This window comes from Beta vulgaris, chromosome 8 (assembly GCF_026745355.1).
Source record: "Beta vulgaris subsp. vulgaris cultivar EL10 chromosome 8, EL10.2, whole genome shotgun sequence".
Lineage (NCBI taxonomy): Eukaryota > Viridiplantae > Streptophyta > Magnoliopsida > Caryophyllales > Amaranthaceae > Beta > Beta vulgaris.
The window spans coordinates 9,860,308-9,873,221 of record NC_079209.1 but is presented as its reverse complement, the minus strand read 5'-3'; the positions used below and the strand labels follow the sequence as shown (position 1 = coordinate 9,873,221).

Here is a 12,914-nt window from a genome sequence, read left to right as displayed (position 1 = left end):
CAAGGCATCCCGTCAGCCTCTGCACTTCCCAGACATTTCGGGGTGAGGACATGTTCAGCACCGCATTGATCTTGTCGGGGTTTGCTTCTATCCCCCTTTCATCTACCAGGAATCCCAAACGCTTACCGCCTGTTACCCCGAACACGCACTTCTTGGGGTTGAGCTTCATACCATGGCGCCTGAGTGTCGCCAATGTTTCCCTCAGATCATCTACGTGATCTTTCTTCTTCTTGCTCTTGACAATCATATCATCCACGTAAACCTCTATGTTCTTCCCGAGTTGCTCTGCAAAGACCTTGTTTATGGTTCTTTGATATGTGGCCCCTGCGTTTTTTAGCCCGAAGAAAATCATCCTGTAGCAGTACACGCCTTGGGCCGTGACAAAGGCAGTATGGACTCGGTCCTTTTCAGCCATGGGGATCTGATGGTATCCCGCGTTGGCGTCCATGAAGCTGAGCAACTCGTGACCCGCTGTGGAGTCGACTAACCTGTCGATCTTCGGGTGGGGATGTTTGTCTTTGGGGCACGCCTTGTTTAGATCTGTGAAGTCGACGCACATACGCCAAGCTCCACTGGCCTTTTTCACCAAGACCACATTGGCCAACCATTCAGTATATTGGCACTCTTCGATGATCCCCGCCTCTAGCAGCTTCTTCACTTCTTCTGCTGCTGCGGCATTCCTCTCGGGACCCTGATGCCTGAGCTTTTGCTTGATAGGACGGAACCCTTCCTTGATGTTTAGTTCATGGGAGGCAAAGTCGGGGCTCAGTCCTTGCATGTCCGCAGCTGAATAAGCAAATACGTCCTTGAACTCTTTCAAGGTCTGAATCAATTGATCTCTAATCTCGGGATTGAGGTTTGAACCAATCCTCAATGTATGTCCGAGTTCGGGCTCTATCACGACCTCTTCAGCCTCCTCCACAGGTCGGGGTCGTTCATAGTACTTGGGGTTCTCCGATATGTATGCCCCGAGTCCCGTGGGGGTTTCTGTCGGTTCCTCTCTTCTCCTCGGGTGCCCTGGCTCGGAAGCTGTTGATATAACACTCCCGGGCCGTTTGCTGATCACCAAAAGTCTTCCCGACTTGCCCATCATCGTTTTCATACTGGAGCAGCAACTGATATACCGAGATGGCGGCTTTTATTTTGTTCATGGTGGGCCTACCCATAATGACGTTGTAAGGCAGCGGGGTGTCAACAACTAGGAAGTCTACTGGTAGACTCCTACCTTTTCCCCTCTCCCCGAGCCTTACAGCCAGTTTAACATGACCAAGAGGATAGACCGACCCGCCTCCGAAACCGATTAACGGTTGGTTGGTGGGATCACATCCTTCTCGGTATACTTTAGTTTGAGTAGGCAATCAAGCGTGATGATGTCGGCTGAGGATCCACTGTCAACGAGGATCCTCTTCACCCGGGAGTTTGCTATTTTCATTTCAATGACCATGGGTCATCGTGGGGGTGTGTAAGTGCCGGTCAGGCTCCCCGAATGTCATTACCGGGACCGCCTTTACGGGCTCTACTTCCAACACCCGATGTGTCATTGCTTGAAGGTGGGCCTTGCGAGCGCGGCCAGATGATCCTCCCGAGGCATGGCCCCCCGTTATGACACCAACATACCCGTCGGTGTTATCGCTATCGTTTCTCGCTTCTTTCTCCTTCCCTTTCTCCTCTCGGGGATGTTTGATGTATCTATTCAACTTTCCTTGATCAGCCAAGTGATCCAAGGCCTTCTTTAACTCCCGACAGTCTTTCGTGGTGTGACCACACTCCCGATGGTATTCACACCATAATCTCTGATCCCGCCTATCTTTGGAAGTTCTGATAGGTGGGGGAATGGGCAATACCGATTTGTGCTTGAGATCCAAATAGATTTCCCGCCTATTTCTGTTGAAACGTGGATCATTCTCGTTATCTACTGCTCTCGGGAGCAACTGTTGGTGATTCCTCATGCTTTTGTTTGGTTCCCGGTAAGGGAGTTCTTCCTTCTTCTTCTTAGCCTTTTCTCCGACAGGCTTACATATGTCTGAGGCTTGGATGAATTTCTGAGCTCGACTCATGGCCTCGGTGAAAGTGGTAACTTCGTTTTCAGCAAGGGACCATCTGAACTTTCCCGGCCAGAGTCCCGACATTAGGGCGGTGAAAGCAACCCCGTCCTGAAGATCTGAAATCTTCAATGACTCCTCATTGAATCGCCTAATATAATCAGCAAGGCTCTCGTGTTCTTGTTGCTTGATGGACATTAAGTGGATGCTGGTTTTCTTGTGCCTACGTCCAGCAATGAAGTGTTGGTGAAACAATGCCTCCAGAACCGAAAAGTTAGTTATGATACCAGGTGACAAGCCCGAAAACCAACTGAGTGTCAACCCTTTGAGGGTCGTCGGGAAATAGCGGCACCAAGTAGCTTCACATCCCGTCTGCACACTCATCTGAGCCTTGTAGGCTGCCATATGATCCTCGGGATCGCTACTGCCCGAGTATTGCTCGATGGTGGGGACCTTAACCTTTCCCGGGTTGGGTACCTCCATGATCTTCCGACTGAAGGGGGTCATAAAGTTGAGGACTCCCCTATTGATGAAGGTGTTGGGCTTGTTCCGAGGGGGCCCTGAATCCGCTTCGTCCTCCTGTCTCGTCCTCTTGGACCCGACAGGAGACTTCTCCCGTTCCCTCCTCGGGGTCTGAGAGTGAGCCTGCTCCTCTCGGTGCGTCCTTTCCCTTTCTTCTCTCTTCTTATTTAAGAGGTTGCGAGCGTCCTGCTCCGCTCTGCGCCTCCGGTTCTCTTCTATGATGCGCCTGGCATCCGAGTTCTGTGTCCTCTGAGAGGGAGCCTGTCGGGATCTCTCTCCTACCACTCGCTGCTCGCTCCGGTTAGGAACGTGAGTTTGAGGATTATCCCTGCCACGAGGCTCTCCCCTGGTCATCTCTCGGGGCTCCCCTTGATTGAGCTGGGGGATCCCGGCTATGAGCTCCCGCAAACTCCTCTGCATGTTATCGTTCAGCTGTCGGGCAATCCGCTCAATGTCCACCATCGTGACTGGCATTGGGTCATCTCGGGGAGCAGAATGTTCGTCGTTACGGGGGGTCGACCCCTCGTTGTCTATGGCCAGGGATTCGACCAAGACATTGGGTTGGTGAGACTGGAGAGGTGTGGGTTGACGAGACAGTGAGCCTCGGGTGGTTTTCCTTCGGGGTGCCATGTTGCTCTCGGTACGTGACTTTGAGATGTAGTATCCCCACAGACGGCGCCAAACTGTTTCTGCCTAGAAACTAGTCAAAAGAGTAATATGCTTAAGGTGAGAGTCAAATCCCGATTTAGGTTAGAATCCGGAGTCTCGTAGTCTCCAATCCTGCAAAACAAGGAAAAAACTGGCCCGGGGGTGTTTCCGGGAAAGCCCCTCCGACGCTCAAGTCAGTTGAAATTGAGGTAGAGAGAGAAAGTAATCCAGTCTAGAGAGAGAGGCTCTGGTTTTGTTAGGTGAGAATTGAATACCTGTTCATTGATGGGATTGTTGGTATTTATAGTTGTTGGGGATTTCCCAGACAGGAAACCCTTTTTGGGAGCCTCCCAATACCTAGGGGAGCCACCACTTTTTTAAGGTAATTGACTTTTTGTTCCCTAAAAGTTGGTGAATCCTCCTTGATATGAGAGGACTAGGCTTTGGGTGAAATGCCTTTTAATATTTTATTGGGCCAGACCAGGGGTCCAAACAGGAGTGATCTACCCACTTGAGTTAACTCCTATCCTTAGTTTGTGGGTTATAGTTAGGGTTTGGAAAGGATATTTTCATGTTATAACAAGGGGAGGTTTATCATCATTAAATTGCGGCTATTGAATTGTATTTCTTTGGTGGGATGTGTTTAGATAATAGTCTACTTATGTTTAATGATGTGTTTGATATGTTTTTTTTATGAACAATTGTTGAATTTAAGTTGGGGTTTGGGAATGCTATATTCATGCTATATAACAAGGGAAGGTTTAGTTTGATTAAGAAATGGATTTTCATGCTATAATTGTTGAATTATTATGTTGGTTTCTTTTTGCCATATGTGTTTTTGTTTATAAGATGAAGTGGTGGAGTGTAGTTATGGTACTAGGTACTACTATATATGTTGAGTTGTTACAATTTCTTCCAAGATTTTGAAGAGGATGAGATTACTCAACATCTTTATTGTGTAAAATAATTTCATGCTAATTAAAATGCCATACCTCAACAGTTCATCAAATAAGCTTCCAACACTCATAAGTTCTTTGTTAATGATTGCAAACTGATTAGATGTGAACAATGAGGTTTAATACTCTTCTTTCATTTTGGATGATCAAATCAAGTATCGTCCTCCCTTATTATGTTTCATTTTTATTGTGCAGTTCGCAATGAGGCTTAAATACTTCTCCCCACATTATAGATGTTGTCTGAATAATTTTATAACTGCTGGATTTTTCGAGCTTTAGATTTGCAGGCTGCAACACAATAATGGGTGTTTTTTTATTTTATTTTTTTGGGTTTTATAGTTGAACAAATACACTGTGATCAACTGTTGATTGTTCCCAAAGCTTCCAATGATTACTTTTTTATTTTTAATATAATTTTCTTTTTTATAAGTGTAAATTCTCTCAAGTGGGTTAAAATTAGATTAACTAGCCGAAATCTCAACCACAGGTCCCAAACAGTTGAAAAAAGTTGCCGAAACCAAGTGGTGAAAAAAGTGAGAGTTTGAATCTCATTTGTATGCTTAACTCGTCAAATTACAATATTATTAGATGGGCATTGTCATATCCATCTCTCTCTTGATTGGCAAGTTCTCTTCGTTTCCTTAGGTAGACTACAACTAGCTCAAGAGGTGAAATTTTTAAAGGTAGTAATATACTCCCTCCGTCTTTTTTTATTTGCTACATTTTGCCATTTAGGGGTGTTTCAATTTATTTGCTGCATTTGCAAATATTTCCATATATAGTACATAGGTCCCACACTTTATTTACAAATTTGCCATCACTCCCTTCTTGATTTTGTAAATGTTTCCATATATAATACATAGGTCCCACAATTTACCTATTTGCTTTTTTGTTAATTCCATTTATGTCAATGGTCCCCACTCCCTCCTTGGTCTTTGTGTAAAAGTGCTTGTAGCAAATAAAAAAAACGGAGGGAGTAACAAAAGGATTCAATTCAATCTATATCTATACCCTTGTGGCCCCTTTAATTTATTTTAGGTGCTTTTGACTTTCCCACAATGATTCCCTATTTCTCTTACTGATTACAATTTCTTTTTTTAAGATATTGCATTTCACGTACTCATATGCTCAATGTCCAACACGATGATATTCGTTCTACTTTTTAATTGAACGTTTCCTTTGGAAGATGCGCAGCGTCTCGTTGATTTCATGGGGTCAGAACAAAACTTTATGTGCCCATTTTTGTAACGTAAATCACAGGTGGGGATCATTCCAATCTCCATCTCAGCTTGTAGTGGCATTTGATTCCAAAGCCAAAATGCTTTTAGTTGTCACAGCTGAAGAAACATATTGGCATGATTACTCTAATTTGTGCAGTGTTATGATTCATATCCCACCACCCTCACAGCCTCGATTGATTTCCAAATAGATCATTTGGTAAATAATTTATGTGATGTTTCCATTTGCTAATGGTGTATAACATTCCCTAATATTAGGTTCCTCAGAAGCATAAAGAATCCCTAGGCGGCACGCCAGCAAACATAATACTTGTCTATAGTTGCACTATTGATGCGACACATGCACGTCACAGACTAGCACGTACATTGCACGCACCACTTTACATGCGTAATGCTCGTGTATGTACTATAATCCAGCCGAAGCATGCGAACAGGACACAGGTGCGCGATTCTGTGTGCTTCCCACATACATTAAGGAATTTGTGGTCTCAGCAAAAAGTACCTCACAGGTGCTTTTTGTCAAGTGAATCATTTCAAAGCGAAGAGAGTCTCCCATTACACCTCTACTCTTCATCAAAAAATAGAAATTACAATACATAAGCCAAAAGGCATCATTTCAGATCTCAAACTGTTCATACAAATGCGCAATTCAATTTGTCATCTCAGGCAAAATTCACACAAGCATCTTAGCAAAACAGATTGTTTAAAATCCAATACGGTCTATACTATTTGCTCCTTTGTCAAGAACGATCTGAACCATCTGATACAACAAAGATCATTTGCTACAAAGAATATGACTACCACGAGTGAGGATATAGCAACTGACAATTCAAGGTCAAAAGCAAGAAAATTAGCATCCACAGACTAATTCACAAGAAGAAAGTTGTATCATCTAGCTCTGTACAATTTCATCACTTTAAAATCAAGAGATTACATGTTCCTCCAATAGTATTACACTTACATATGCAAACACTTCCTGGACTTGATTTAAACAGGCACACGTTTCCCACGGTACCGATCGATCAACTGCACACAAAGAGCGAGGAGTTCCTTAGTCAGCTTTCAGCAAGCAAATAATATGTCCAACCAAAAGCCAAAATTCAAGCAGTATCCTTGTAATTCCATAGTCCATACTTCAGGCTTAAATTCACAGATTTCGAGATACATCATCACGAATAACCAATCAGTTAGAAATGGGCTGGACTGATAAATTGAGAATAAAATCTGTGTTTGAAGTGGAGAATAAAGAGAGAAAAGATTTGTGTTTCAAGTCTAATCGGACCGAAACGCCAACCCCTAGTATTGATCTCCCATCAGAAGGTAAGCAGCCTTACCCCCTAATGAGTGCATCCATCTCCAGCAGGCATTGGGACAGAACAAAGTTGTCCATGGGAAATGGAAAGTACGCTGATAAGCTTTAAACAAAAACAGAAAACTACTAAAAATTGTTCTGTGAAGATACCAAAAAGCATCAGACATTCAAAATTACTAGGGTTAGAGCTCATGTAAGCAGTAGCATGGATGCTCCTAAAGCATGAACTAATTATCAATAACAGCTCATTACGGTGCTGATGCCAATCTTGGTCTTAAAACCCGTTGGAAGAGTTAGAATTGTTAATCCAACAAAGAAGCAGAGAACATGAGCTAACTCTGATTAGTAGCACAGTCAACCAAGCACTGGTTCCCAACAACCTTGCTCTTCCATAGTTCCATTATAGGTTGACTAGCAGGGACATGGCTTTGATGAGTTGAAATAAGCACATTATGCAAACATATAACTTTCATTGTCGCGATCCTTTGAAATAGTATTGCATATTAATTTAATATACAAATCCTCATTGACTCCATAATCCAACAACAAAATAGCAATAATACAAGTTTTGGTAGATGTCAAACATACCCTTCGTTGCATTCTTTGCCCCCAATAAGTCAAAGCTACCAAAGAAGTTATCCTCAAGTAAAGAAAATGTGTTAAAACGTAGTAAGAGGTACTACAAATAGTAAGAACAGAAGAGGAAATTCATAGTACTAAGGTATGTTCTATTCAACTAAATTTCCCTGAACTTATCTTATTTTTTCAAAACTTATCCTAATTTGACTGAACTTTACTTGATATTTATGAACTATTATTAATATATTTCCAAACAAAGTCGAGCTTAAAAGTAATATATATTTCCTCCAATCTAAAATACGTGCAATATAGAGGAGGCATGATATTTGATGTACCCATGTGATGAGGAGAGAGACAGAGAGTGAAAAACAGACCCATATCATGAAGAGAGAGGGAGAGAGCACTCAGTATCCAAATAAGGGAATGTTGCATTAATTTTGACACTTCCTACAACGGGAAGCGGTGCACTTATTTAATAAAGGAGGAATAATCCCAAATCATGGTTTATGCTACAGATAATTTTCAAAATGATAAGTGACCTGAAGCTACTATTAAACCAAGTCGTTTGAGCTGCATGGCACATTCTGATTGGATAATTTTTTCAAAAAAATTGAGCTCCTTGTCTCTCTCCTCCCATCTCCCATCCTCTCAGCTCCTTTAACCTTTCCTACAGCCAACCAGTTTGTCCCCTTGCCCACTTCCCTCTTTCCAACGGCCCAACTCTTGTCCCCTTTTCCGCCAACACACCCACTCTTTTCAATCTTCCATCCATGTTGTGGACAATGTTAGCAATGCAAGACAAAGATTTAGTATACCACATGTTGAACCACAGAACACGTTGCAGAAGGGTAACCATCTCAACGTGACCTTTTGAGATTTGCTAGGAGTATCAATTACATTAAGCTTTCTGCTTATTTCTTAAAAATTCTGCACGAGATTCTTTACAGTCGCTGTCAAGAGTAGAATTCAACAGATTGAGCCGTTATTTTGTGATTCTTACCTCTCCCATTAAACAGAGAAACTCAGACTTGTTTTAACTATCCATTTCGTATCTTGATCTAACTAATACAAGGGTCTTTTTAGTAATACCATACTTATAAGGGGTTGGGATAATGTAAGAATAATTTCAAGATGACAGAGTAATTTTAAGTTGAGATGTGGGGAACTTAGAAGAAAAAGAACTTCAATGAATGTGTGACTGTTTCGACCATTGAGAACAAGTTATGTAGAAATTCCAGGACCTGGTAACAATCTATTGGTGCATTACAGAAACGTTACGTGATTTTAAACAACTTAAAGTCTTTCACTCGCATTTAAAAGAGCTAAAAGTAGGAAAAATCGACTAAATAATCTGCACCAAAATGGTAGATTTATTACTTAAGTGATGAAGATCTCTCTATTATAAGTAAATACTCTCTTTCGAGAACATTACTTTTGCCAATGTAACCCGTCCATACACATTTCTATACCTACGGAACTATGTTAGTCTCTCTATGAAAGAATGATATATTGGATGCTAACAGACAACACAATAAAAGGGGGGAAATGGTGGGAGGTAATGGTGGGAAGTGGTAGGGAAGTAAGGGATGAGGTTGGTGACATTTTGGAATGGGTCTGCTTGTGTGGGCATTGAGCAGAACTGATGGCAGAGGGTCTGCTTGGGTGGATGGAGGTGGTGGCAGTAAGTTTGGATAATTAGGGAGATAGGAGGTTGGGAGCGACCTGGGTGGAGTAGGTGGTGGCTATGGATAATTACGTATATTTATATTTAGTAAAAAAGGTTTACCAGTTTATCAAGTTGTAGCTGGCTTGGAAGCTTAGAAAGACACTATGCATCGTTGGGATTACTAGTGGAATGCCAATAGTTGGAAGTATTGTGGTCGATTTTTTGCAAGTGTATCTATATTCCATCTAGACAACCACGCAAAAGACTCAACAATTATGGGTGTGTTCATGTCAACTAATTTTTTGCTTATTCCAGTTTAGTTGTACTCATTAAAAAGCAAGAATGCAAAATCCTCTTCTGCAAAAAATTTTACAACTCATTTCTTTTATGATGAAGGTTGCACAAACGAAACTTTTTAAAGACATACACTCCTTCCTCTTTAAAAAAACACGACATGCTTTTGGTAGCCATAAAAATCAGTTCTTACCCTGCCGACCCAAGGAAGGGAGCTATCTAGGCCCTAGATGAACAATATAGGGTTTTGAAATAAGGTGTAAAGGAGGTTAGGCCCAAGCTTAGACTACCCAAATACTTTATAGTGAGCTAAAACTAGAAAAATTAGGTTATCACGTCCATAACCAGACACTACAACAATCTTAGCAACTCAAAACAGGAACCATTCTGAAAGTTGTAAAGGAGATGAAAGAAAGACATTTCATGTGAGCATAATAGAAATGCTAATTCCAATTCTTAATAAACATAATAATGATAACTGTGACAAAAAAATTAAGTTGACACATACCGCTTTGATGTATGGCTGCTGGAAAATCCAACCAAGAACAGGAATCCTCTGTGCGAACACTGATAATGTAGGCCAAAAGCCACTGTACAGAACAAAGAAACCTCAATAACAGGGAACAACATACACAAGTTAGACATCTAAGAGTAACTACAGACCTGAAGAGTACAAGAAATCCATATGATTCCAATATCATTCCCACTATTGGCCATCCTATCACAACCAAGACGAAGCCAGCACCAAAAGAAATTGTTCCCTAAGCAACATTAAAAGAAAGTCTGGTAAGTAGTAAGCACCTAAAAATGCAAGAAGGAAACAGGGGTAGCGAGAAGATTGTGAAGAAGTATACCTTATAATTCTGAGGTTTCATGAAAAACTGCAGAGTAGACGTCAGTCCGATGGTCAGTGCCACCCCAGACAGGAAGAGGATCTGAGGAGACAAAGCATAAAGAGCAATAGAGTCGTGAATAAGAATCAGAGCTAAGTGATCGCAGGGAAAAGGATTGGGAATATGATAGGATAAGACACCTACATTTCCCATTGCAAGTAACCCCTTGTCGAACAACATAAAAACTCCGAGAGTTGTGAAAAAGATCCCAAATCCTGTCAAACCTAGCCCAATCTCTGTTTCCATTTAAGATAACAATAAGAATATCATGGTTAAAAACTATATGCATATCATTATAGCGAAAGCACAGTAGCATTTTCTTTGCCAAATCTCCTAATGATAATTACTGACTTCACCATTTGAGATACGGGCAAAATAACTAAAATACCAGTAACAGACAATAGTAACTTTACATACACACTTCTTAAGTGGCAAACCACAAAGTTAAATGCACGCATCAAATAAATGACACTAGCTTTCTTTTCTTCTACTTCACAAAAAAGTATTTAAAATTAATATTATGGCAATAGTAGCATTTTGGATTTTGACTTGGTCAAAAGACTTCAAACTAATTAGTGACGATTGTATTAAAGAAAAAGAAGGTATTAATTCATAGCCACAACCAGGTATATATTCCTTTAACTTCTTGCATTCCATTAAAATATAGATAGTATTAATCATAACTATCTTTCTAATTGATTATAATATTATATTTATCTGTTATCTAGAGGGCTGAGAAGAAGAGGTATATAATAATAATGAAAAGAAGAGGTTTCTTAAATGGAAAAAAACCTGAAATTCATTTTTGAAGAAAGGAATTGCATTTCAGAAAGTTGAAATCAAGTTATACCCCCCCCCCCCCCAAAAAAAAAAAAAAAACAGACAATAATAATAACAAACACATCTCACCACCATCTAGAGTCTTATTTTATCAATTTCACAGATTGCATGTTCAATTAGTTCTGTGAACAAAGAGCACTGAACATAGATAAGGTAAGCTACCATCCCCCCCGCCCCTCCCACAGGTGTTATGATCATTTACGGTTTTAGGACTAGGTTGTTCCAAAAGAAGCCACTCAATTTTTTTTGCATATCCTCTCTTTATGTAACTATGATGGCTATAGAAATTATAACCTTGTCTTACATGTAAAGAGACCTGAAAGTATTTCATTTCTTCAATGGCACTATCTTATAGGCCACTCATATTATTATTTTTTATATGGCTAACATTCTAGACGTCAGACAATTTGTCCAAAAACCTCTGTTTGGAAGAGGATAAAAGCAGTAAACAATTTTTCTCAATGATCAATTAACTAATACTCCAATAACTACACAAATGGAAAGGCAAACACAACAACTGTATCAAGTTTAATATAGAAAGAATCATGCTAGAATTGCAATGAACTATACAAAGTCGTACAAAGTACCATAGTAATTGTCAAACATCCAATAGAGATGTTTGGCAAACAGTAAATTCACGCCATATAAATCACATATACGCCTATTACAGATGTTTTTCACAACAATTAGTTAATAACAACAATTTTTAGTATCTAAAGATCAAGAAAAAGTAAAATATTGCTCACTTTTTCTGTCATTCATCTCGAACGAAACCATTTTGGCCAACTGAACTAGATGCAGCTCTCAATTGATTGCAAAATCAGAAAATCCACAGCGTACGCTGCATAAATTGAAGCGAAACTACAATTAGAATCAAATCAAGATCAACTAATCAACAATTCAACACAACTACATGATCAAAATCACCTGGAATTCGCTACCAAATCGTCCTCAATACCTCCTACAATCAAATTTTATTAACAAATTTCAATCAGATGAAAAACTTAATCGAACATCTCATTGCATTTCACATATTCAAATCACGACCCTAATCAACACAATTAGGTTAGTACTTCAGTTTTTTCCAACAATACCTGCAATAATTTCGTCCTCAGAACCTCCTGAATTACAATTGAACCAAAAAAAAATCAATCAGAGAACAAAACCTAATTCTAAATCACGACATTTTTCACGGCAAATCACATCGATTTCAACTGATCCATGGAAATGAGAAAAAGTAGGAGAGAGAAACCTCGCCGGCGAGTTTTCGTATGCGCCGGAAATGCGGAGGAGAGAGAAAATTGAAGAAAATAATCGCTCTTCTCGCAGTCGCCGGTGAACGGAGAGAATGTTGGAAGTTTTTCGATCTTGATGTGAATGAATTTGGTCAGAAACGTACAGGGGGGAAGCCCATCATATTTGTTATCCAGCCCAATTTTAAGGTGATGTTTAAAGGGAGAGGCGAAATTTTAAGGGCCCAAAGGATGAATACTCCATAGTTAATGGTCGTGGAAGAGCAAATCTACGCCCAAAATTATTTTTTTCCTCTATTGTCAAGTAAAAGTATGGGATGAGTCTCTTGTTTTAGTAGATAGTCCAGCCCATCACACCACCCTGCCTAAATCCCCCCCAATTCAAGTACGAAAATTATTGAGAATTATGGTAGTGCTACCAAGATTAAAGAAATAACAGGCTGCTAATTTTTATGTCTGTTGTATTGATCCTAGGAAGATTTTATGACTGTTATTTTGTCTGTAGTCCAGCTGTCTGTTATTTTGTCCAAATGTGTCCTAGGTTTTAATAGTATTCTGTTATAAAAGGCTAGCTGGATGGGAAGCCGTTTTCAAGCTTCTTGTAACACAAGACACAACAATTGAGAAATAGAAAAGAAAGGTGCTGAAAATTATCCAGTAACCTAGCAAAA

At 40.2% G+C, this 12,914-nt stretch overlaps 2 protein-coding genes across 3 annotated transcripts; both read right to left on the bottom strand.

Moving 5' to 3' along the window:
- Positions 1 to 1,433: 1,433 nt before the first annotated feature.
- Positions 1,434 to 3,194, bottom strand: LOC104901039 (uncharacterized). The gene has a single exon (XM_010688582.2). It carries the CDS (start codon positions 3,192 to 3,194, stop codon positions 1,434 to 1,436), a length of 1,761 nt encoding a protein of 586 aa, XP_010686884.2.
- A 2,781-nt stretch (positions 3,195 to 5,975) lies between these two features.
- LOC104900979 (vesicle transport protein GOT1) lies at positions 5,976 to 12,416 on the bottom strand. Of its 2 annotated transcripts, XM_010688519.4 has the most exons (9): positions 12,243 to 12,415; positions 12,085 to 12,111; positions 11,918 to 11,951; positions 11,737 to 11,831; positions 10,295 to 10,386; positions 10,112 to 10,192; positions 9,921 to 10,018; positions 9,766 to 9,847; positions 5,976 to 6,432 (listed from the first exon to the last, which is right to left on the bottom strand). In XM_010688519.4, exons 4-9 carry the CDS (start codon positions 11,765 to 11,767, stop codon positions 6,394 to 6,396), a joined length of 423 nt encoding a protein of 140 aa, XP_010686821.1. In that variant the 5' UTR covers positions 11,768 to 11,831; positions 11,918 to 11,951; positions 12,085 to 12,111; positions 12,243 to 12,415; the 3' UTR covers positions 5,976 to 6,393. The 2 variants fall into 2 exon arrangements, with proteins under 2 accessions (XP_010686821.1, XP_010686822.1); XM_010688520.4 differs by lacking the exon at positions 12,085 to 12,111 and having other exon boundaries at positions 12,243 to 12,416.
- Between the last annotated feature and the right edge of the window lie 498 nt (positions 12,417 to 12,914).